This window comes from Coturnix japonica, chromosome 9 (genome assembly GCF_054131305.1).
Source record: "Coturnix japonica strain WE chromosome 9, WE-NBRP24, whole genome shotgun sequence".
In the NCBI taxonomy this organism is placed as follows: Eukaryota; Metazoa; Chordata; class Aves; order Galliformes; family Phasianidae; genus Coturnix; species Coturnix japonica.
The window spans coordinates 7,795,945-7,819,075 of NC_140671.1; the positions used below are offsets into that span (position 1 = coordinate 7,795,945).

General features: G+C 40.6%; 2 protein-coding genes and 1 long non-coding RNA gene across 14 annotated transcripts in view; 1 reads left to right on the forward strand and 2 right to left on the reverse strand.

Annotated features, from left to right (window-relative positions):
• Nucleotides 1-6,682, reverse strand: part of BCR (BCR activator of RhoGEF and GTPase) — a 92,618-nt gene extending 85,936 nt beyond the window's left edge. For 2 of the 3 annotated variants that reach the window (XR_014931964.1, XM_015878271.3), the window contains exon 1: nucleotides 4,582-6,422. Coding sequence is in view for 2 of the 3 variants with exons in the window: in XM_015878271.3 (XP_015733757.2) it covers nucleotides 4,582-6,097 (1,516 nt within the window). In the remaining variant the exon portion in view is untranslated. Of the gene's footprint in view, nucleotides 1-4,581; nucleotides 6,423-6,481 lie in introns of those variants that run through there. The other variant, XM_015878272.3, reaches the window with a different exon arrangement.
• LOC146759665 (uncharacterized) lies at nucleotides 6,313-7,371 on the forward strand. Its single transcript, XR_014931965.1, has 2 exons — nucleotides 6,313-6,451; nucleotides 6,915-7,371. It is a non-coding gene; the product is annotated as an uncharacterized LOC146759665 (long non-coding RNA).
• Nucleotides 7,372-11,901: 4,530 nt separating this feature from the next.
• On the reverse strand, nucleotides 11,902-22,444 carry RAB36 (RAB36, member RAS oncogene family). 10 transcript variants are annotated; one of them, XM_032447925.2, is made up of 11 exons: nucleotides 22,379-22,444; nucleotides 21,598-21,686; nucleotides 20,422-20,510; nucleotides 18,869-18,934; nucleotides 18,199-18,300; nucleotides 16,500-16,564; nucleotides 15,996-16,047; nucleotides 14,154-14,235; nucleotides 13,493-13,583; nucleotides 12,780-12,899; nucleotides 11,902-12,568 (listed from the first exon to the last, which is right to left on the reverse strand). In XM_032447925.2, exons 2-11 carry the CDS (start codon nucleotides 21,664-21,666, stop codon nucleotides 12,504-12,506), a joined length of 801 nt encoding a protein of 266 aa, XP_032303816.2. In that variant the 5' UTR covers nucleotides 21,667-21,686; nucleotides 22,379-22,444; the 3' UTR covers nucleotides 11,902-12,503. The 10 variants fall into 10 exon arrangements, with proteins under 10 accessions (XP_032303816.2, XP_085412226.1, XP_032303813.2 ...); XM_085556100.1 differs by having other exon boundaries at nucleotides 20,402-20,510; XM_032447922.2 differs by having other exon boundaries at nucleotides 20,386-20,510.
• Nucleotides 22,445-23,131: the final 687 nt, after the last annotated feature.

Below are 23,131 nucleotides of genomic sequence, written 5' to 3' on the forward strand. Positions count from 1 at the left end.
ATTTGGGAATTCAACCTTATTCTTTCCCCTTTTCACTCTGCCACTTAGGATGCCTACTCCCCATTCCACTCTACTCACTTTATTAGATGTTTCAAGACAGTGTGTTTTTCTGCTCCCTCTTTTCCTTATTTTTGCTTCAGCCACCCAGAAAAAAGCCTCCATCTCAGGGGAGACAGCAGACTGTCAGTCCAAGGATGCTTCCAGCTCTCCCTGCCAGCTCTCAGGGCAGGACCAAAGTTCTGTGCCAAACAAACATCTCTGTATTTTTATCCAAAAGCACTAGGACAGAGGCTGACAACAGAGAAGCAGAATGGATGCACAGTATGTACACATCTGTCAGTTGAACAGCTTTGGCCATAAACGAGTGCTGAACAAGGACCATAGGAACAGCTCACTCAACCATAGACTTAGTATTCTGGCTTCACTTGTCTACACATTTCCTGCTCAAATCAAAGGCACCATAATCTTGTTTTGTGGTGCTCACTGCAATGATTCAAAGTAGTTGGACTGAAAATGCTTAGCTTTAATTGTTTGGGTGTACAGAAAAGTATCCTAGATTATGGTCACCATAGTGTGGAAGTTGCTTGGATAGCCACGCAACTCGGTTGCTACTTGATCCTAGTCTTATCTCCTTAGAACACTCCCAAACTTGAGGCACACTCTGGTATTATATTTATTCTACCCATTTGCAGTTCACTGCCTGCCTGGGAGGCCAAAATGCAGCTATGGCAGCTGCAGAAAGTGGACTCATCTCTACTGCCACATGGGCCACTCTAAAACCACTGGTATTACACAGGGATGACAAGCTTCTTTTACTTAATCCATTACTCCCAGACCTACCACAGCCAGAATGCATAATACTTGATCTGGTCTATTCATGGCAAAGCCAGTTCCATTTCCGTATTTCTGTTATGGACCACAAAACTAAGCTTCATACAGACAGACCAGGTGTCTTCTGTACTTTTTAGGGCTTTCCTGCATCAGGCAACTACTGTCTGGGTTGGTTTACCCTCTTGTTTCAAAAGCAGCTGCTTTGTGACTGCTGGAGAAGCTGAAGGTTTTGGTGGGAGCGTCCTGTGATCTAGGGGAACCCTAAGAAAAACCAATACAAAATCTGTCTGCATGCCACTACTGATAGAAAACCTGACGTAAGTAAGGGTCAATCCCAGGTTGTGAAATAAACAAAACAAATCACAACAAAACAAAAAGATTGCATAGTCCACTACAGTCAATGGGGACATCAAATGGAAAAGGTTTTCTTAAACTCAACTGAAGGGAGAGAGAAGAAAAAGAGAGAGGGAAATCTTCATTCAGACTATGAAGAGGGGAGTGGTAGGACAAGCAGCTAGATAATCTCAAAAGCCACTAAATCTCTGGAAAGAACTGGGCGGAGTGAGGAAAGCTCTTAAACAACATCTTGTCATCAGTACCGCTAGGAAATCCACTGACAACCACAGCAAAGGATTAAAAGATGTTTAAAAAAAAATTAATAGCTAAATGAAGTATGAGAGAAAGTATAAATCTCATTCCTGACCCTGAAAGATCACTGACCGACAGTGGGACCTGTAGCCAGTAGCCCTTTAAAGGACTAAATGAGCCGCACGAGATGGAAGTTCCTATACTTCAGGTCCTCAGATGGAAATTGCACACATCCCCAAACTGACTTTATATTGAGCACTACAGCTGTTCGGCATCTTTCCATAGAGAGAGCCTGACTGTGCAGAGCACCATCCAGTCACTTCAAGTGAACAGAAGTCACCCATGAGGGCTCCACATAATTTACATGAGGTAATGCAGGTAGATACAAAACCTTCCACACAGACCTATGAGAAAGCACGCACCAGTTTTATAAAGCAAACTATAACACACAGACATTGCTCTTCCTCCACAATTACGGTAAAAAATATTCAAGTCTAATGCAAGACTTGATTTTCTCTATTCCCACTGCAGGAAATTAGTGCTACATAATTCATTCTAACATAAATGTATTTGCTGAGACTCCATTAAGTACATTTAACAAAAAGTACAGTTATTATCAAATCTCACCCCTCAAGCTCTCCTTCTGCTCCTTGAAATAAACTGAAAGCCTGCTACCCTGTCTCATTTAAGGTTATCCATCTCTAAGAACCCAAATACAAATACTGACTTAAATGTCTTTCATTTAAGAGGTAGAGGTAACAAACCATCACTTGAGCGTGAACTCAATCACAAATTAAAACAAAATATCACATGTCAGCCAGTGAAGCTTAATACATGCTGGTAGGGCAGATCCATAAGACTAAGTTCACTTTGCACCTGCCACACTGCATTCAGCATTATTATGGGCAGACTCTTGAGAAGTTAAGCCAAAAAGCATACAAAAATCTGAATATGCAAAGAAACCAAATACTGTTGAACAAATCCCACCTGATGCTGATTAATAATAAGGCTGGCCAGAAACTGTTGTGATTTAAACTTGCACTCTGATTAAATACAACTTCAGGGAAGGCTGACAGAACTAGAAGCTGAAGCACAGGTTCAGGAAAAGCTGGCTGGGTCTGTGAACTGCCTTCATGTCGTGCACTGATGTAAAACAGTCTGCATCAGTGCATGGTTGTTGGGAACAGAAGCCAAACAGCTAATCACACAGTGGTCACTCAGGTCTTTTGTTTGTTCTATGAGAAAGAGGTTTTACCAATTAGATTTGGATAAATCTTCTTTCTAATTAGAAAAGAACATTTGTGACTTCATGAGAAGTAAAAAGTTACCACCACCTAACGTGCAAGACAGTAAGGATGAGCCATCTGGTGAAGGCTCCTGCTAAGCTTGCCATGTAATGCCCTTTGCTGAGGAGAGCAGAAAGGGAATCGGTTACATTTTGTCCTTGCCTGCAATTGCATGGCCAAGCCTAGGAACAAACACTAGGCTTTCCAGCACAACCAGAGATTTTAACTGTTCAGTTTTTTCAGCAGCCCGTTTTACTCCTAATGCAACCCACAGAACATGAGCTAAACTATTTAAAATAAAACTGATCTATTCAGTTTCTGAAATGATCCTCGAGCTTTATTGACCTTTGTTGTTTATGTCCCTTTGTTTCCCTCTGCAAAAACTGCAACTGCCAGGAGGCTTCCCAGTCATCTAAAGAGCATCAGTAAACAAGAGCAGAGACAGATGGCTGCAGCTCAGTTTAAAACAGCACAACACCCAGCCTCTCCTGCACTGCCAGCGCTCCCTGGAAGATACAAACATATGCATAACACCAAACAAGAATGCAGTAGTCCTAAAGCAAGTATATATCTGTAATCAGATAAGGAAGAAGTCACTATGAGAACAGGATGCTGAGGTTCCATGCACACTGAACATTCACTTCGACTGTACAGCCTTTTCTAATCAAATCATTGGTTGCAAGAATGGCAGAGGGTGTGGGGATAGATTTCTCCCCTGCTGTTGCTCCCAGAAATACTGCCGGAAAAACAAACATGTGGAAAAATAGGTAGGGAAAGTAGAACCAAGAATCTCCTTTCAACAGTTACTTTACACCAAATGTACTATGTCTGCGAAAGTTACATCTCTGAGAGGACTCATTCACCTGCTGCTTCAAGGATTCAATCATGTTAACAAATAGGTTAACTCCTTATTAAAATGACAGACTTAAAGAATAAAAGAACAACACAAAGTAACTCACAGATCTAGAATGACAGAAGTCTATCAAAGCAACCATACTGCTCTTCTGTTCCTGGATTTGATTGCTTTTTCATTTACCACATAGAAGATTAATGGCAAAGTTAATACAAGATACTGTCTACAATAACATACAATTATGCATGTTGACTTGCTAAATAGACTGAGATGTCCACATGCATTCTGTAAGTTTACTTGAATCGACATAGTTCACTGTTCACTTCTTCCACCACCTCAAAACCCACTGCAATTCCAGACATCTGCTTGCCTTTATTTTACACAAGAATGAGTTCAAACATGGCCCGTTCCACCCCAAACAAAATTCAGATTCTGCTGAAATTAAATTAAGAGCATACTCTCAGGGCTTCCTGATACTCCTGGTTATCCCCTCATTTACTGACAGCAGAAAGTTTCAACGGGGTTGCACAATCATCACTTCCAATCAGCTATAATTGAAGGATGACAGAATGAGAACCAGGCACTTCAATTAATACAGGCAGGAAAAAACAAGACTGTGGAAAGAGTATGATTATTGGTAAAGCTCCAGCAATACCCTTAGGCTGTAGCATGTTGACATGCCACCACCTCCGAGGCAGTTTAACTACTCCTTAGTGAAGGAGAGGAAAGGAGTGATCTGTTTATGAATACTGAACAGTTCTGGCCCCCTTTTACCTCCACAATCACACCAAAACTTAGAGAGCAGATTAGCATCAGACTCAGCTGATCCTCTCAAGAGAAGACTGAAGAGCAGTCAGAGGAGTACTGATGAACAACTACAAGGTAAACAGTTTCCACAATGAACAGTACCCCTCTTTGGGCGATTCAACCAAGTTCATCTAGAAAACCTCTCCTATGAACGTCTATGATGCCATTTCCTGCTCCTTACATATCTTAAAAACAAAATAAAAAGCTGGTACACACCTGCATCTCCATGGAAGAGGCTGTCCTGGTGACATCTCCCAGAAGGCAAATCTCCATCACTTGGCCAGATCTGTCCCGTTTTTCGTACGCCCACAATAGTAGCCTCAGATACAATGACCTGCTGCTGCCTGTGCCGTTTCTGAGACTGCGGAGTTGGTGGACTGCTGCTGTCAAAGGACTGCTGAGAGTTCTGGGAGGGAGAACGGCTTTTATCCCGATACATGCGGTAAGTGGTGGGACTGGGGGAGATGTGGCTGGACTGTCCTGAAGAGAAATCTTCCTCACTGGAGGTCAGGTTCTCATTAGAGCTACAATCAGGAGTATATCCTCCCCCAATGTCTTCAAAACTCCTGGGGGAATAAGATCTCCTGGGCCAAGTGAGATGTTTCTCAAGGTCCCCCATACCCTGATTTCTCATGATAGGTCCTTTCCCTTCTGTCTCCCCCATCATTCCACCAACATAGATACTCTGATAGGGTTGAAAGTCCATGGGCTGCCAAGGTGAGCGGTTGCTCCCATTGGCATTTATCAGATTATCTTTGAGAAACCTGGGGTTCAGTTCAGCATCTTCGTATTCTCCATCATAGCCAAAGCTGCTCTCTGAGGACCTCCCCCTGTAAGCAGGCCGCTGGAGTTCATTGAAGCTGGGCGCCACGCTTGAAGGAAGGGAGTGTAAGGACTTTTTGCGTTCCATTTGCATGGCTTGACTACCAAGAGAGCTTATCTTATCAGAAACATCTTTATCGTTGACCTTCACCAGACCTTTCTCATGATGATACTCCATGTTTACATAAAAGGGTTTTTCAACAACATCCTTGTTATCTCCAGAATGATGTGAATTGCCCTTTTTAATCCTCTCAAAATTGGACCTTAGGGCTGCCACACTGGTGCTGTTCCCTCTGTCCTTTGAAATAGGTTCAAACAATCCCTCCTTCTCAGCAGATCCCACTAACCTGCGAGTGGAAGACGATCTGTGTTTCGAAGGAGATCCATCTGCGTCACAGCGACTTTCCGTATTTTCTACCACTCTCTTCAATTTCTCCTCACCATAATACTTACACCTGTCCTGTTCTCCCTCTCCGTGATGGGGACTGTCCAAAGGTGACAGGTCTGACCCATCGCTCTGGATAGAAAGCTTCCGCATAGAAGGTATCCTAGGTTTGAACTTTTCCTCCCCATGGTGTGACTTGCTTTTTTCATGTTCATCTTGGTCAGCAGACTGGGGATGAGGCAGGTCTCGGATCTGCTGGTCAGCACCCCCTTCAGGCAACTGAGAAGCACGTTTAAAACCCCATCTCTGTCTATCGTAGCTTTTTTTCTCCTTTGCCAGAAGAGTCTGCAGGTAAATCATGCGGAACCTCTCCTTGTTGACCTCCATCTCCAGCCTCCGGATAGATGCTTTGCACATCTCCAGCTCCTGTTCAATGTCACCCACAGATTTCAGATCCATTTTAGGAGGCTCAGAGTCTGCAAATTGTGCTTTCCAAGCCTCTACAAACCCCACAGGGTCCACCATTTTGCATACGGGAGTAATTGGAGAATAAGGGAAAGAAGCTGGAGAGAGATAAGTGGAGAGAATAAACCAACCGGATCTCACATGTAGAAGCAGAAACAGTTCCGACAGGGTCAACTCAGCGCGTTTCGTTCACGGTCCATGCAGAGAAACTGGGAGGCAAACAGCGATCCTCGGAACAATCTCTCCTCCTCGACTCCCCCACCTCTCGCCGTCCCCAGCCCCCCGTACGCTCGCTACTCTTCCCCCGTCATGACTGATCTTTCTCTAGCGAACAACAGTGCTCCCACCCCGGCGACTCCATAGCACTTCAAAGGAGGGTGGACAAAGGAGCAGGCTCGGGGCGGGGGAGGAAAGGTAAATATCGCCTCCCACCCATCCACCCACCTCCAGCCGCCGCCGTGCCGGCCACGGTCCTCGGCGCCTCCGCTCTCGGGAGCCCTCAGCTCCGTGCTCCCCTTACCAGCCCCCGTGTTGTGCTTTCTCTTTCTCTCTCCTCCTTTCCCCCTGCCCCTTTCCCTGTCTCCTCCTCCCGGCTATTGTGCTGTCCTCCGGGCGCACACGCTCTCCGGAGCGTCGGCGCGTCCCGCGGCGGGGTCCTGCCGCTACCCCTCGGTGCCCGAGCGCCCCGCGGCCCTTCGGGATCCCCCTCGGCTCGGTTCTGGCGGCGGTCGGCGGCGCGGCTCCGACGGCTGCCCGCGGCTGCCCATCGCGCGGCCCGGCTCTGGCGGCGGCACCCCGAATCGCAGCGCTACGGAAGGGGAGGAGAGGGAAGGAGCCGGGCGCGGCGATTGACACGGAGCCGGGGCTTTTCTTAAAGGGGCAGCCAGGGCCGGAGGAGGGAGGCCGTGCCCGAGGGACCCCGCCGGGCTCGGTGCAACCGGACGGAGCCGTTCCCGTCCGCACACTCGGAGGCGGCCGGCGGGGAGACAAAGGCTTGGGTTTGCACACCGCGTGCACGCCTTTCCCTAGCGCTTGCGGCCACGGACCGATCTTCAACCGAGACGGACAAACAGACCTCGGCTCGGACAAGGCATCTCCCCGTGCGCGTACCGCCCCTGCATCCACGCCCTCATACCGTGTATAAACAGCTGCACGGCGCTGCTTTATCTGCCCTGTGCTTAGAGCAGCACTCCCCTCTGGCGCAGATGTGGCTCGCCTTCAAAGGTCACGTTTGCCCCCACAGCTGCGAACGCTGTTTATTAGTAGGGACTTCATTCATTCAAGCCTTCCTTCGCGATCAAGTATCCCAATAAATGACAACTTGGTACTCAAAATCGCTGTGATATTTGTAACCAAGCCTGTTTTGTTCCATCATCACTCACTTTTGCCCTGTATGTTCTGCTAGCCAAAACAATTCAGAGCACCACTCTGCAGCTCTGGGTGAAGGGTGGTGAGCTGTGAACAGAAGTTTGGCTGCTTACTATCCTGCTTCTCAAACCATGGCACATAGCCTCGCTTAAGCCCTTTCCACATACTAACCCGGCCTCTGAAAAAGTGGAATTACAGATATATATTCATTATCATATTTCCTTTCTGGATGATGAGAAAAGTGAAACATTGCACATCTCAGTATCCCTCATAAACCTGCTCCTTTCATGTCTGATATGTTGCTCCAGCCCCCTGACCATCTTCTTGGCCCTCCTCTGGATCCTCTCCTACAGCAAATACCTTCAAAACACACAGTTCTTCACCACCCACTAACCCATTTTCTTCTCCATTTTCTGCTACAACACAAAGTATTTTCAGCCATCTCAAATGGCCAACCATGCGTTCACCTTCAAACAGCGCATCCCCCTTGCTGTTCATTTCCTGCCCTTAACCTCTTTTCCTGCTCTTGTTTTCTCAGCTTTTAACACATCAGCTGATCTATACATAAAAACAGATTATAAGCAAAACCATAATCAAATCTGTATACCTAGTAAATATCTATACAAGATATAGATATATTCCCAAGGAATTTCAGTGTTTCACAGGAAGACAACAGCTGGCTTTTCACTATTGCTACAGTTTGCCTTCACACCTGTTTGACCGCTGACATTCTGACATACAACGTATTCCTAGTAAGGTTAAATTTAAGATGTAATTGTAATGTTATGAACCTATACACTACTTCTATTCAGTACCTTTGGTTTTGTTGTTAGTGTGGTGATTTTTTAAATGATTTCTGGAGTGTTTTCTACTTGGGCTCATTTTTCCCATATTTGTACCATTTCCAGATGCAGCAAGAACTCTAGTGGATCATAGGAGGCCTTTCTGTAAACACACTTAACTTGTGGTGAACACTATTCAACAATCGCACCCTCTGTATTTACTGAGGTACAACATCAGAAATTCCAGTGGCCATTCAAGTGGTCTCTGAATTGTTGCTGTTTCTTTATGCGTTCATTTTAAGAGGGTACAACATTTCCTTAAGGCTATAGTGGCAGACACGTACCTGTGATCTGTAGCAGAGTGCTGTGCTGTGGGGGCTAAACCACAGCAGCATCCAGCACGCACCCTCTGCTGGCTCACCCGGCCTTCCCAGCAGCAGACCGAGGCACCGAACTGACCATGGAGCTCCCTCTTGTGGGATAGAAGAGCTGGTGCTTTTGGCATTTAAAGCGCTGGAGCTTCTAATGAAAACCGGGTTTGGTTTGGGGGGTCTGTGTCTGTGTGTCTCCCAGCACGGGAGAATCAGAGTCTTTGTAAGAAAACAAAAACGAAGCACGTAAGCGGAGGCTTTTTAAGGAGAAAAAAAAAACCGATTTCTGATGAATATGTGGCTGAAATTAAGAAACTATCTTTGTAGTGTGAGGCAGCGCTCACTTGTGTGGTAGTTTGACATGACCTATAATCTCCTGAAATCCTGTCCAGCATTCATTATACTATGATAGCAGCCTTCTTTCTTTGGATTCAGGGAATGGCAGTGAGGTGAGCCTGCATGTGGAAGAAAACATCCTAAGGGTCACATCATCACTCAAAAGGGAGAAATAACATCACTGAGGATGAAAATAAAAGGTTTTTACAGTAAAAATGAGATTCACCTGCCTGGTGACTCCTCCTTGAACGGCTTTTGATTTGTTACCAGTTGTTTTTCCTCAGAGATATACATATTTAAATAGAAAGTCATTAACTGATTAGCCTGTATTTGTAAAAGGAAAGAAGCAGAATAACACTGGTCCATCTTTGGGGAGATAATTACACCTACTCTTTAATTCTGCTTTAGACTCATTATGAATTTCACACTGTCTGATTTCTTATCTGCAAATTCCAAAAGGAAATCGTACTGGAACTGGTGCCATCAATACTATGAAGGTTTCACCTGGTATAAAATATATACAGAGTTCACAGAATTGTTCTGACACTGCTTTCTACTGTATGAAGGCTTTCCAAAGCAAATGAAATTGCTGATAAAATAGATCAATAAGCATAGATGCAACATAGACCAGATACAAATATTTAAGAACTTGCGATCTGATATTTGTTTTCTCAACCAAGGTTAGATTTCCTTTGTGCTTTCCTAAGCAATCCATCAATTGTAAGATTTAAGATTCATTTTCAATGATCAATTATTTATACTTTGTAGGGGCAGCCTCACATGGGCTTAAAAAAAGTCTCAAAGCATCCATCATAGCTTGAATGGAGTCAGGCCATCTCCAGAGGATACCTGCTGAATAACAGACTAATGCAGTTTTGCATAAAGTTTTTGGAACCAATGATGACCTCAAGCAATGTACTTAATCATTAGCAAAACTGTCCCATTGATCTTCAAAACAACATGACTGCATTGCTGAAGAGATTACATCTCTGATTTTGTAAGAGAATTATGGTCAGCAACAAAGGTCTGTGATTTATTTTATTTCAAGAATTATATATATGCATATATAATATATATATTATTTACTTCTGATTCATTTTGCAGCTGCAGGTACCAATCATGTGCCTGCACCTACCTAGCATATACAGGAAGACATCCTGCAAAACCTGCCTTTTGACCTCCAGGACCATTATCAGTTCTCCTAGGAAAGAAACAGACCAGTTTGTCTGCTCAGTAACAGCCATGTGAAACTAAAAGAATGCACCACAGATATAGATAATACTCAGCTGAGGGACTGCTGCTGTAGCCACACTGAACTTGTCCAACCTACAGGTAAATCACTGTCCTTCCAATGACCATAACTGGTACAGTGGCCAAGTTTTCTTCTCTGACACACTTAACACACATGCATATGTGCATATTTCCATATGCAAACAAAGGATTTTAATACTATTTCTAAGAACTTCTACCAGTAATATGAAGTTAGCAGTAGTCATGCACGCACAGCACAGTATGAAGCAATGGTTATGTGGCTCTAATGGGCTCATAAAATTGCTTCTGAAAAGCATTACAGAAATGCAACATGTTTTATATGCATACATAATACACAGCAGTAAAGTGAAACATCTTTTACTACACTCATTCAAACTCAGTAAGCGCAAAGATCGTGGCTATGGTGCCCACTCAGTATCACACATGGTACAAGTAGAGTGTATATTCATCATCTTGTGAAAGAGATGCAGGTCAGAATATTCCATGATCAGATAAAGAACTCCTTACATACCCACACATATTCATCTTCTCCACCAAATGCTACACTGTTGTCCTTGCCAACAGAATCAATTGGGAGGGGAAAAAAAAGACTTAAAAAAAAAAAGAATAAATCCTAGATCTCTGTTACATTATTGGTCATTGCTTTAGTTTACATCATAAGCCACAGAAAAATAAAAGTAATTAAAAGACTATAAGCTATCTTTCCCTCTCACTTTTTCATAGAAAACAATTTTTGAGGAAATTAATGGTTGAGAATCTAGAATATTTTAAGCTTAGTATCATAGAACCATTTGAATTGTACCAGATGACATTTAAAGGTCCCTTCTGATGTCCCTGCAATGAATGGGGAAATCTACAAGCCAGATCTTGTTGCTCAGAGCCTTGAATGTCTGCAGGGACATGGCATCACCACCTCACTTGGCACCCTGTGCAGTGTACCACTGCCCTCACTGAAAAAAACTTATTCCTTATATCCAATCTAAATCTTCCCTCTTTTAATTTGAAACCATTTCCTCTTGACCTATCACACAGACCTGTTAAAGAGTCTGTCCCTTTCTTTCCCATATACCCCCTTTAGATTGAAACCTAATCACCAAAATCAATCATACTAACACAATCACATATACTCAGTAAATATTTATACTGTAATTTCAGACAATGTTATTTGTCATTCAAATTCCTGGCAATGTCATTTATTAGCAGGAATGGTTTTTATAACAGCAGTATCTTTTGGCATCAGTCATTCCTACCTGATAAGCAGATCTTTGTAAAGCTGCTTTATTTGTGTGGCATTCAGAGGTGCCTAGAGCCAATTTCCCCCATATTAGGCAATGATTGTAATTTCTAAATAACTGCACAAGGTTAAGTCAAAGGGTATTTGAAATAAAAGTGAATAAAAGTTTAGCAAGAGTACTGAATCTAACCTTACTAGCTGAGAGTTCCTACCACAGGTAGGTATGACTATGACTGAGTCTGCATATGGCTCCAAAATAACGTTACAATGCTATAAACAAACAAGAAAAAAGAAATTACAATAAAATGCCAGCAATTATTCTTAGCAACTAAATGGAACTGCAGTGTAGACAATATTCATGAAGATCAATGCAAAGAAGAATTCTGCATCCCTTATGGAAGACTGAAAATACATCATGCATCATTTCATACTTGCATGAAATATGTCATGCACTATTATGAGACTATTCTTTCATATTGAAGAGGCTGAAAAATTATACCATTATTATCTGCTAGCATTTATTTAATATTTGGCAACCAGGATAAAACAGTGAAGTTTCTATCAGGACCTCTCCCAGGCTTGGGAATATTTGGATGTTGGGCTTTGATTCTTTAGTGGAAAAGACAAAAGCACGGATTATTTTCTGAATGGAAAAATCGCAATGAAAACTACACAGCCTGCATTTGTGTACTTTCATAACTATTCCTTTCTTTCTTTCTGCTCCCATAAGAACGCAACTTCAGTATCCAAGATTTCTAGAGAATTATTTAATAATAACCCAACCTGATTAAATCACATAACTTTTGACTACAAGTTGTGGTGGCACACAGGTGAGCACATAGTGCTGTGCTGGCAATGTCTTCTTGCACTGAGACAAGGATGTCATATTTTTACTACACAGAGAGAAGTCTATATAACTATAGATTTCAGCACAAGTAAGCCCTTCAACAACAAAAGAAGTCTCAGAAAGGAAGTCTGAATAAGGTTTTTCTCTTTCATTTCTAAAAATACAAGTTTTTACTTCTGGTTTTAGAGCTTTTGTTGTTGCAGGTGTTCTATGCTGTACTACAGAAAAGCGTGGCACTTGCAGAAAGAGTTGAAAGTCAACAGCAACTCAAGCTTTCTTGATTGTTGCCTTCTGGGATTTCCATCAGGTTCTGTTCCAGTCCTGTAGAAGCCATAAAGTTAGAAACTCAATTCATAAGAAGTAATATCATCCAATATTAAAAGTAACAATAGTTGGATGAAGCCCCAGTCACCCAGGCAGGCACTGAAGTTAATATGTTTGCAAGTGTGAGAAAGGCTTCAGTGCACAATAAACATCCCCAGTCCTTGAGATCATGAAAATGCAAACTACAGACAAGCAAAACTTAACATACTGATGAGGTTTTCTGTCCCAATTTGAGCCATGTGCCCCGTGGTTTTCTCTAGCTCCCTTATCATAGACTGTTCAAAGGCCAAGGCAGCAACTCGGAAGAATAACTCTTTGACATTTTCCCCTAGGAAACAGAACAAAAAGGATCCATTTTTGCAACTGCACATCAGTGCCTGATCAGATACGAACAAGCACACCTATGAACAGACCACTGCTTAATATTGGGAAGGATCAGGCACCTTCAGCAATCTGTCTTGTTCTGAACACTGCAGGGAGAATTCATACCATTTATTTATATCATGTACCCTTTGTTTGCTTGTTTTTGTTTGTTGGTTTGTTTGTTTTAAACTCAGCAACGAAGAGGTTTCAGTTTGTGGCACAATATTTTCATTCCTAATCAACTAGAAGCACATACATGTGTTAAGTAATTATCCATGAATTAAACATGCTTAGACATTGCAGTAGCTTAAACACACCTTTCTGTAAACACAACAGTGAAAGCACACATGCAGATTCTTAACTGAAAATCAACCATTAATAATTATGAAGTCTCCAGAAGCAATAAAATGCCACAATATTTATATATTGTATATAAATATATATAATTGTGTGTGCGTGTGTGTATATATATATAAGGTATAAGGAACTTCAACTTCCTTACACTTTAACATCAGCCTCTTTAGTTACATCATTTTCATATCCTTTGCAGTAACTTACCTGTTTTGGCTGAAACTGACCAGTATTCTGCTTGCATGTCATTGGCAAAGCGGATAGCATCTAGCTCTGTCTTCTTACAAACAGCATCTGACTAAATAAAAACCAGGGAATACTTTTAACATGAGAAGTATGCTGGTAATAACACAGAAGTGGTGCTAGCATCTGTAGTGTGATGCTTTTAGTTTTCACAGTGGCATTTCTGTCCTTGCCTGAGTGCTTGTGCAATCAGACACTATTGCTGAAGTGTTCTAATGCTTGGAAGATAAATTACTTAGCGCTGTTTGAATATCTTCATCTATCTTCTGTTACACTGAAGCAAAATAACTAACAAGGGCAACAATTGTATCTAGCTATACAGCACTGTAGAGAACAGAAAAGAAAACAGCACAGTCATTGGTCTTCAAATTCTTGTTATAATTAACTGCCTTTAGCAGAAAGTTACAGGACGGACTAATGATAATGATTTTGTTTATTTGTTTAATCCTGCTTGCCTCTGACACAGACCCTCTTCACAGTCTACTTTTAGTATTCTAAAATACAAAGTTCCCTCTCTTCTTCAAGCCTTCTTCCCCCTTTAATATGTTTTTGGCTTTTTGTACTTCATTTTCCCATTCATTTGCTATCTGAGATTAGCCATATCAGTATCTTGCTATTTGCTCACCACCAAATCTTTTTTTGTTCCAACAAGAAAGATGAAGATAGAATTTGGTTCATTTTCCCTCAAGGCATCTTCGAGCCACTGCCTGAAAAGAAGAGAGATGAGAGAATCAGTCAGAGGCAGCATGGAACAAATGAGATAGAGACAGATAACAGGGTCACAAGAAAAGCCAGAGAATAAGCTGATGTGAATGTGTTAAAAGCTTTTTTTTTTTCTTTTTCTTTTTAAAGACAGAAAGGGAACAGGAGCTATTCCAACTCCACAGAACGTATACCTTCCACTACTGAAAAGTGAGAACAAGCTCACTGTACAGTGTAAATTCCACAATAATTTTAATACTCAGAGATGAGTATAGTAATATTCAGCATAATGGAAGATGGTGAATTCTTTATAGTGATAATGAAAAAAATATAAACAACATGGCAGATTAGGCAACAAAGGGGAAAAAAATAATCAATTAATTGATTAATTGATTATTTGAAAAAAAGGAACGTGTAACAATCTCTTCAGTAAGATTATAAAGCGTCTCCCAAGGTTTCACGACTCTTGTCACATAAGATTGTGTATTTTTTTTTTAAACTCTGGCAACCAAGTTCCTTTGGAGTCATCCAACACAAGTCAGGGAGGGAAGAGCGTGTGGGGGTTCACAGAATCACAGAATTACCCGGGTTGGAAGGGACCTCAAGGATCATGTAGCTCCAACCCCCCTGCCTGGCAGGGCCACCAAACATACACCTTTACTAGATCAGGTTGCCCAGGGCCCCGTCCAACCTGGTCTTGAACCAGTTGGGTTCCAACCTGAACTTGGGTTGGAAATCAAGTTCACACATTTCAATTATTATCAATCAAGCAGAGACACTAATATATATATGATTTTACAAAGTCCTCTGTAGAGGTGTTGAGCAGCACAGCAATTGTCTGAGGAAATCCCCCAGTACACATTTAAATAAGACAAAGTACAAGTTGTAGAAAAACACATAGGTGCTTTACAGTCATAACAGTATGTTAGAACATGTAAACTCTCAGTCTGGTGACAGTAGTGTGGATCCACATCCACACTAGTGGATAGAACACATAGTGTTCTGCTGCCTGCACTTAAAGTGAAGCAAGTTTCCTCACATCAGTTAGTGCACTGCTATAAGCAAATCATTTCAAGTACCTAAACTGATACATTTTAAATTAAAAATGCAAGGCCTATATAGGTATTGGGTGTTTGGAGTTTTGTTTTGTTTTTCATTTTGATAGCATATCTCTCAACATGTGAGGGACAGTGTGCCTGAGAAGCTCAGACCAGGCATTAGGAAAAACTTCTTTTTACTGTAAGGGTCAAACCATGAAATGGACTTTTTAGAGAGGTGGCTGATGTCCCATGTCTGTTAGTGCTCAAAATACATTTGGATAATGCCATCAATAACATGCTCTAACACTAGCAGTAAACCCAGAAAATCAGTTGCTATTGAGACTATGCATGAAATGCATTACATCAGTTTCATTACCTAAATCAGATGTAAACATGTTACTCTGTTTACAGCAAATGTGGGGGAGGACGGGGGGGAAGATGTCTTTGGGATGCACCTAATCTCTCCCTGTGCCCAGTTTTCTAAGGATACCGCTTTTAGTGAAGTGACTGAAAAAGCATGTCAAAGAAGTTCAAATTGATGTTCAGCATTTTTCTCAGAAAAATCCCACCCTGAATATCCCAAATATGTGACGATCACCCTTTCATTTATAGCTCAGAATAAAATACTTTTCAGATCCAGCAAGTTCTCAGCAACTACAGACTGTGCAACACAATTAAACCTTCTGTGAAAGTTGTAAAGGCTAAGCCAAAAGACAGAAACTTACTTGGTGTGATCCAATGTCTGGATATCAGCTAGATTAAACACTGTTATTATAACTGTAATAAAAGGACAGGAAAAAAGTAATTATATTTAAAAGCATATCAGAAATCACTCCAATTTAACTAATACTGTTAAACAGAATCACAGAATTGTAGGGGTTGGAAGGGACCTCTAGAGATCGAGTCCAACCCCCCTGCCAAAGCAGGCTCCCTACACAACGTAAACAGAACTAATGCATATACAGTACAACAGTAGATTTAACATGGAGGACTCAGAAGACACTATTAGGCTGACTCCCCATCCTTCCCAAGACATGGGTACCAATTTTTAATCACTTCATAATCACAACATTCAGAGCTTGCAGCAAATGTATTCATGGGACTTTCAGTCTCTTCCTCTTCCCAGCAATGGCAATTCCATTCCATTGCGTGTATCTTTTTCAAGGAGCATATGTAGGTGTATATAAAATCTCCTGTTACGGGCAGTACCAAATTAACGTTGTTCTCACCCTCAGCTCCTCGGTAATAAGCAGATGCAATGCACTTGAACTTTTCCTGACCTGCTGTGTCCCATCTGTGCAATTGGGGAAAAAAAGAAACTTCAGGTTAATGAAATCAAGCGTAACCTGAGCAAACATACTAATGAAGCAACAGACTGGTACAAGTTGGTAACACTTCTGTGGTATCACACTCTTCTCCATCTGGAACATGTTATTTATTAACTTCTGATAGGAATACAGTAAAGCCCCACTATTTAATTAAGCTATTACAGTTCTGGTTTTATTCAGAGTGAATTTTTTAAACTAGTCAATTTGGAGACTGTCCTTTGAGACGCAATTCAAATGTTTGTATTCTGTATTGTAATACTCTTTTCTTAAAGCATCTCAACGTTATCTATATCATATTTATATCTTTCCATAGCAATCTGAAATCTTCCAACTGATGCTCTGATACCAGTCCACTAATAACACCAAAGAATAAATAAATAAATTTGAAAAAGGAAAGAAAGAACTGCTTATTCACAAGATGATACACAGTTCTCCCACCTACAGCCAGTACTACAAAGGTCTGGGATTTTATTGCTGTGCAGCACTGCCAGTATTTGCAAATGTAGCTTGTACAGAAATCTCTCAGCAAGAGGGGGCACCAGTGCTTATCAAATGGAAGTGTTTACATCACCACCAGAGAAACTGAAGATAACACAACCCAAAGCTTAGCAGCCCATGAACCTTATTGTTTTGGATGACAACATACTGATATACCAGCGCAGATTTTAAAGGCACTCAAGTTCCAGAAAGGCAGTGTTGAATAGAATTTTAAAAAACAAAATGGCCCTGAAATTGGTGATAAATTATTTCGGAGTGTTTTTCAGTAAATCTCACTAGCCATCTGTTTACATCTCTAAGCACTGATATTTCAGAGAAAATGTGATCCTAAGTTTATTAAGATTCATCCACTACAATGCTTCATCCAATGAATCTTTTTTTCTGCCCTACATCATACTATAGCGTGGATAATTAAATAATGGGCTTTGTGGAACAGTACAGTTAGCCAATTAAAATAGCAAAGGGCATTCTTCAGTGGAACCAAAGCAGGTGAGAGAAAGCCAAGATTCCTGCTAAGCTGATAAACATAGCTGAAGATCAGAATGACTTTAGATACACATCCTAATAAAAAACACTTAGATCTTTCTAGGATTTAGAGAAAGAAATTTATTTTGCAATTAGGAGATGCTGAAATCATCAGAGCCCATACAATTGATTTCAATTAATGCAGGAGCCCCCAGACCCTTCAGTGAAGTCAAGTTCCATGCTCATAAAGCCTACTAAACCCAAACGACGGAGTAGTACAATGCTAGCACCCAACAAAGCATGCTGCAAAAGCTTCTGCTTCTCTTCCAAGAAGTAAAAAAGGCAGAATGGCACTGAAATAGTGCAAGGCTTCCAAAATGAATTTTCATTGACAAATTTATAACATTTCCAGGAATGTGAGATCCAAGAGGAAATTAGGGATTTTACCTACTCATTTACTTAATTAAAACTGCAAGCTCAGGTCCAGAATCTGTTTTTCAGATCATTTTATGCTATGGGCTTTTTCTTTTTTCCTTTTTTTTTTTTAATCTTTGTACTACCAGAATCTGTAGCAACTTAAACTCTTCTCAGATTGTACTATATGTATATGTGGAACTAAACCCATATTTCAACTTACATCTGGAGATGATATGGTATTCCAACTATTTCAAAACGTTCAATTTCAAAATCCACCCCAATGGTGGCCTTGTAATCTCGTTCAAAATGATCTTTACAGAACCTGCAATGCAGGAAGGGGAAGGATGAAATACTAACAATTCATGAATTCATATAGCTGCAAAGTAACAGAAAACAACTAAACAGTGGAGTGACTACATTGTGCAGAAGCAGATATAAAAACATTGACACATTAAAAAAATTAAATAGTGAATAACAAACTGGAAAGTACATCTAGCAAGTTCTCAGGATAAAAGAATCAAAACAATTTCTTTGCACTGTTTAGGAGAGTCAGCACGAAGCTTTTAGTTACAAGATCATATATTTGGGGTCATAAATACAAAAGGAAAGTGATTATTAATGAGATTAATAGCCAAATTTACTTTGGAACATAGAAATAATTGAAATGCAAACAGACAGAATGCAATCACAAGCTACAGAAATTCAGAGCTCTGTTCACTGAATTTGCAAAATGCACAAGAGATGTTTGCAAGATCTGGTAAATACTGCACTGTATCATATTTGATTGAATATGTATTCAATTCAGATTCCTGAAAGCTTTACTGCAATAAGTGATACGCTTTCAATTTGGAAAAGAGCAGAATCAATCTATCTGCTGAAATACACTGTACCTGTGGATGAGGCTAGTTTTACCAACATAGACGTCTCCTACCACAACCACTTTGGATATTTTCATCCTGTTAGGAATATTCAAAAATATTTAATGCTTTTAGTAGTAAATTCAATATTCTCAGTGTAATAATTCTGAGGTAGATCCTTAAATAGCAAGTGATTAATTGATCTGCAACTCCAGTTTACCTGAATGGCACAATACTGCACAGCAGGATTAGATAAGAAAGAAAAAGGTCAAAAACTCTGGAGCAGAATTAGCCCATTTCTTACTCTGTGTGCAACTTCTATGGGGCAGAAAGACTTCATCAGAAATGCTCTCAAGGATCTATTTTACACTTGGCAGTTTGCACTTAAGACTATATAGCATCTACATCCTTATTAGCCCTTTAGTACAAGTAGAAGTTTTCATTTTTGCCACTAAAATTAATTATGAGTTTTTCATTGACTTTAATAGTTGAGAATCAAATTTTAAGTGCACAAACAAAGAATTGCTGATTATCAAATAACTTATCGCAGAATCTGTCTCTAGGAAAAAATAATGATTAGAGCCAATACGTTTTCTGACTACCTGAAATAACATTAATCTGAAGCTTGCCTCATGCAAATAATCCTCTTTGCTCTGGGTTCTCCCACAGAATACAGCAGATGGGCTGGAGGTGACTCATCTGCACTCTTAAAATTGAAATGTAGTGTACTTGTTAGGAGTCACAGGTGGATAAATGACTGTACATTATTTGTTGACTGAAATTTGTATTGACAACTCCCCTGCACATGCTACAAAAATGGCTTAGGAGATTTAATATTGTTTTGTATCAAAGAATGGCTTTTTAAACAAAAGATTCAATCTTGTATTGAATGCTGTATCTGGTTATATCAGGCTTAACTCACTACAAATTAAAGCTAAAACATGTATGTGTTCTGGGAGAGAGATGACAAGAGAAAAAAATTAAAGAATATTAGAATTCAACATTTATTTTCCATTAGATTTTTTAGTCCAGAATTTTGTTCCAGTTTTAAAGAAAACATTTGAGACAACTTCTCAGCATGGATACTTTTAAAATATTAAAGCTGGATTCTTATGTGCTTCAAGCAACTTGAAACTGCTGTGCTCATATCTGCCCCAAAGCCTTTATCAAGTTCTTATTTGTTGCACTCAGTATGCAGTCCTTTTGTGCTCTCTACCGGTGCCAGTACATCTGCTCTTGTCCTTGCAAGTGCTCTAGGACTTGCTTTTCATGCTGATCTGCACGACCAAAATTCAACACTAATTTTGAACAGTTGGTTAATCCTTTAAACTAAGCTGTCTGTTGCTAAACAACCTTATTCCTTCAACTTCACTTAAGCCAAGAAGATCTTTAAAACTTATATAAAGAAGAAGCATTTCATTCATTTACTGTGAAATGGTATAGAAGAACCACAGGGACAGACTTAGCTGACTTTGGTCACACTGGAATATTCAACATGTGGAACCAGGAAAAACTTATGGAGGAATCAGACTGTGAAGAGGTTAAAATACTTGTCTCGTTGCACACTTGGTTTATTAGAAACTTGCCCAGCTGTTCCAGTGCTCTGCTGACATGCAGTCCTGAGCTGTGCGTGGAAGTGGTCTTTGAACTGAAGACAGGCCTCAGGAGTGTACCACTAGAGACACAAGAGAAGAGCTGCTGAGATAAAGTCTATAATGTCTGCTTACCACAAAGCCAAATCAGCAAGGTGAGATAGAAAAGGAGATTACTTCAACAAGCTTGTCAAACACAGGGATACTCCGGCTTATGAGAAGGGATAGTCTGAGTTAGAAGGCAGTAAGGCTGATGCACAGGTACGTTTATAAAATTCCTCTAAACAACTCCACCAAATATCAGAGCCCTGATGAACTTCCACAGTAAATAAATCCACTGATCAACTTGTACAATATTAATTATCTTAAATAATTCCAGTAATCTAAGGCATTCAAGGAAAACACAAGTGGGAGCACATCACTAGCAAATCATTCAGACTACAAAGTCTTTTAGAACTCTTTCTCGTGTGAAGCACTAATTTTATTACTAATTTCCTATTAAGCTTAGCAGGCCAACAAACAAGGAAAGCATGTTTTACATTATATTTACTTAAAATAACAGTGGCAGTTTTCATAAAATTAAAAGCAAAATAGGAAGTTGAGATTGAGAATGAGAAAAGTGCAAAAACCACTTAAAAGGGTGTTTTGAACAAAATTAAGAACAGAATGGCAGTTCTTTGTCCTCACCTGCCCTTAATCATTCTTTTCTACTCAAGGATAAAACTCTTTGGGGGTACGAATGATCTTCACTATCTGTTTTCCTACAGTGCCTACTATGTTTGATCTACAGTATGACTAAGTTTCCTACTCACACAGAAGATTAAAATTGCTTCAGATTCCTCAAATGAAAACGTTTCTTATTTCCTCTCTGTGTAAGAACTCTGTAAGCATGGTAATTATTAAAGTTTGGCTAAGAGAACAGATACTGTAAGATAACACTTCTGTTGCAAAAGTCACTTTCTGTTAAGGTTAGAGGAAGATACCTGGTTTATTATTAAGTGCATCAGCACTGAATGGGAAAACAAGGTCACATTCACTTCTGAAATAAATTCTTAAACAATCTGCAGTTTTAGCAGAAGACATCAAACATACATCAAACCAAAATATTAGCACAAGAGAAAGACATGGCAAGTGATACATCCTCTGAGCAAAGAGATAAAGAATGCTTACCTTAGGAAACCGGGAGATTATTCTGTCCCTGCTCACTGGGGGAACCATATGCTTTAGGTTGGACTTCATCCTCCAAACTCAAGTCAATTCTGGCAGATAGAAAACATGCGAAGTGAAACAAAATACTCTGGAATTGTCTCAACACAGGAAAAGCATTAAAAACAAAACATGAACAGTCCTTTAGGACTTGTTTCCTCCTAGCGTACCATGAAGTCAAAGAATTGCCAGTTGAAGAAAACACATTTCTCATGAAAAAGGATGACTTCTGTCTGCATAAGTGTAGGAAGAAATAGTGGCTTTTCCTAAGTAGAAAAGCACTGAGTAATTCTGGAGGAGGACAGAAAACTGTTCACATAGTTAACACAACCGCACTTTAGTCCTCAAATGATTTTGTAGTGCTTAATATAAAAAGCCCACCCCTCACTATATTGTGCTTCTGCATAAAGCACGTTTATTTAGAGGATATCAGATTTTGTTATCTCAGAAGGGGAAAGGAGAAACAACAAAGTTACCATATTCCTTGGCACAACATCAAACTTTCACCTAAGATCAACTCATAAAGAACACAATCAGTAGATAGCCTGACATGGAGGAATAACGTTCACATGAAAAATCACAAACGAATCAAGATATCCCCCTCGCAACGCAATGATTTGGTTACAGAAAGAAACCTTGTGGGTTATCGAGAGGGATCTCTTTGTAAGGTACCGGTTTGTTAATGCCATTCAGAAGAATCTAACGAGAACAACCCTCATGCAGCAAACAGCAAGGGAGGACTCACCGTGCGCTGCGGATGCGGCAGGATCCCAGTCGCACGAGCAGCCTGCAGCCGCGTGCTCATGGCAACAGGATTGCAACAGTTCCCTTCCTCTCCTCCTCTCCCGGACTGAGGAGGCGGAGTTGGAAGGGAGTCGTTTAACCATCCGCTCTGGTTTTAGAAGAACGATCCTGTTTTAGCCGCCATTCAGGTTCCTTTGGTCAGAAACTACTCTTTAGTCATCTCAGCGGTCCTCTAATCCTTCCTAATAGCGTTATTTTCCTCTGCAATAGGAAAACGAGCAGGATTAACTAAGGAACTAATGGAGCAGGGAGCTGTTACAGAGCTAATTTTAAGCATATTAGCAATTATAAAGAAACTCCAGAGGCGTTTTGCTCCCTCCTTCCCCCAGAACTTCAGCTTTCTTTCATTTCAGGCTTAGAGGCAGGACGTGCATGGAACCATTTTGAATCACGTCAGTGTCTCTAGTCATTACCTACCTTGGCTGATAACATATCAAATAATAAAGAATAAGAAATCCCATTGTTTTTCTGTATTGTTTAAGTACTGATAATCAATTTAGTAGCTCAGACTGCACTTAGGATGCTTAAAGGTTTCCTGAAGGTATCTTTTTTAAGCTGTACTTGTCTCATATGGATTTTGGTGACCGACAAAGCAGAATCTATCCCAGAGTTTTATTACATCCGCACACAGCTCCCCGTGCCCCACGCTATTGCTATTTACGCAATTGGCGTAAAGCTGGAAACGGTAGAGGAA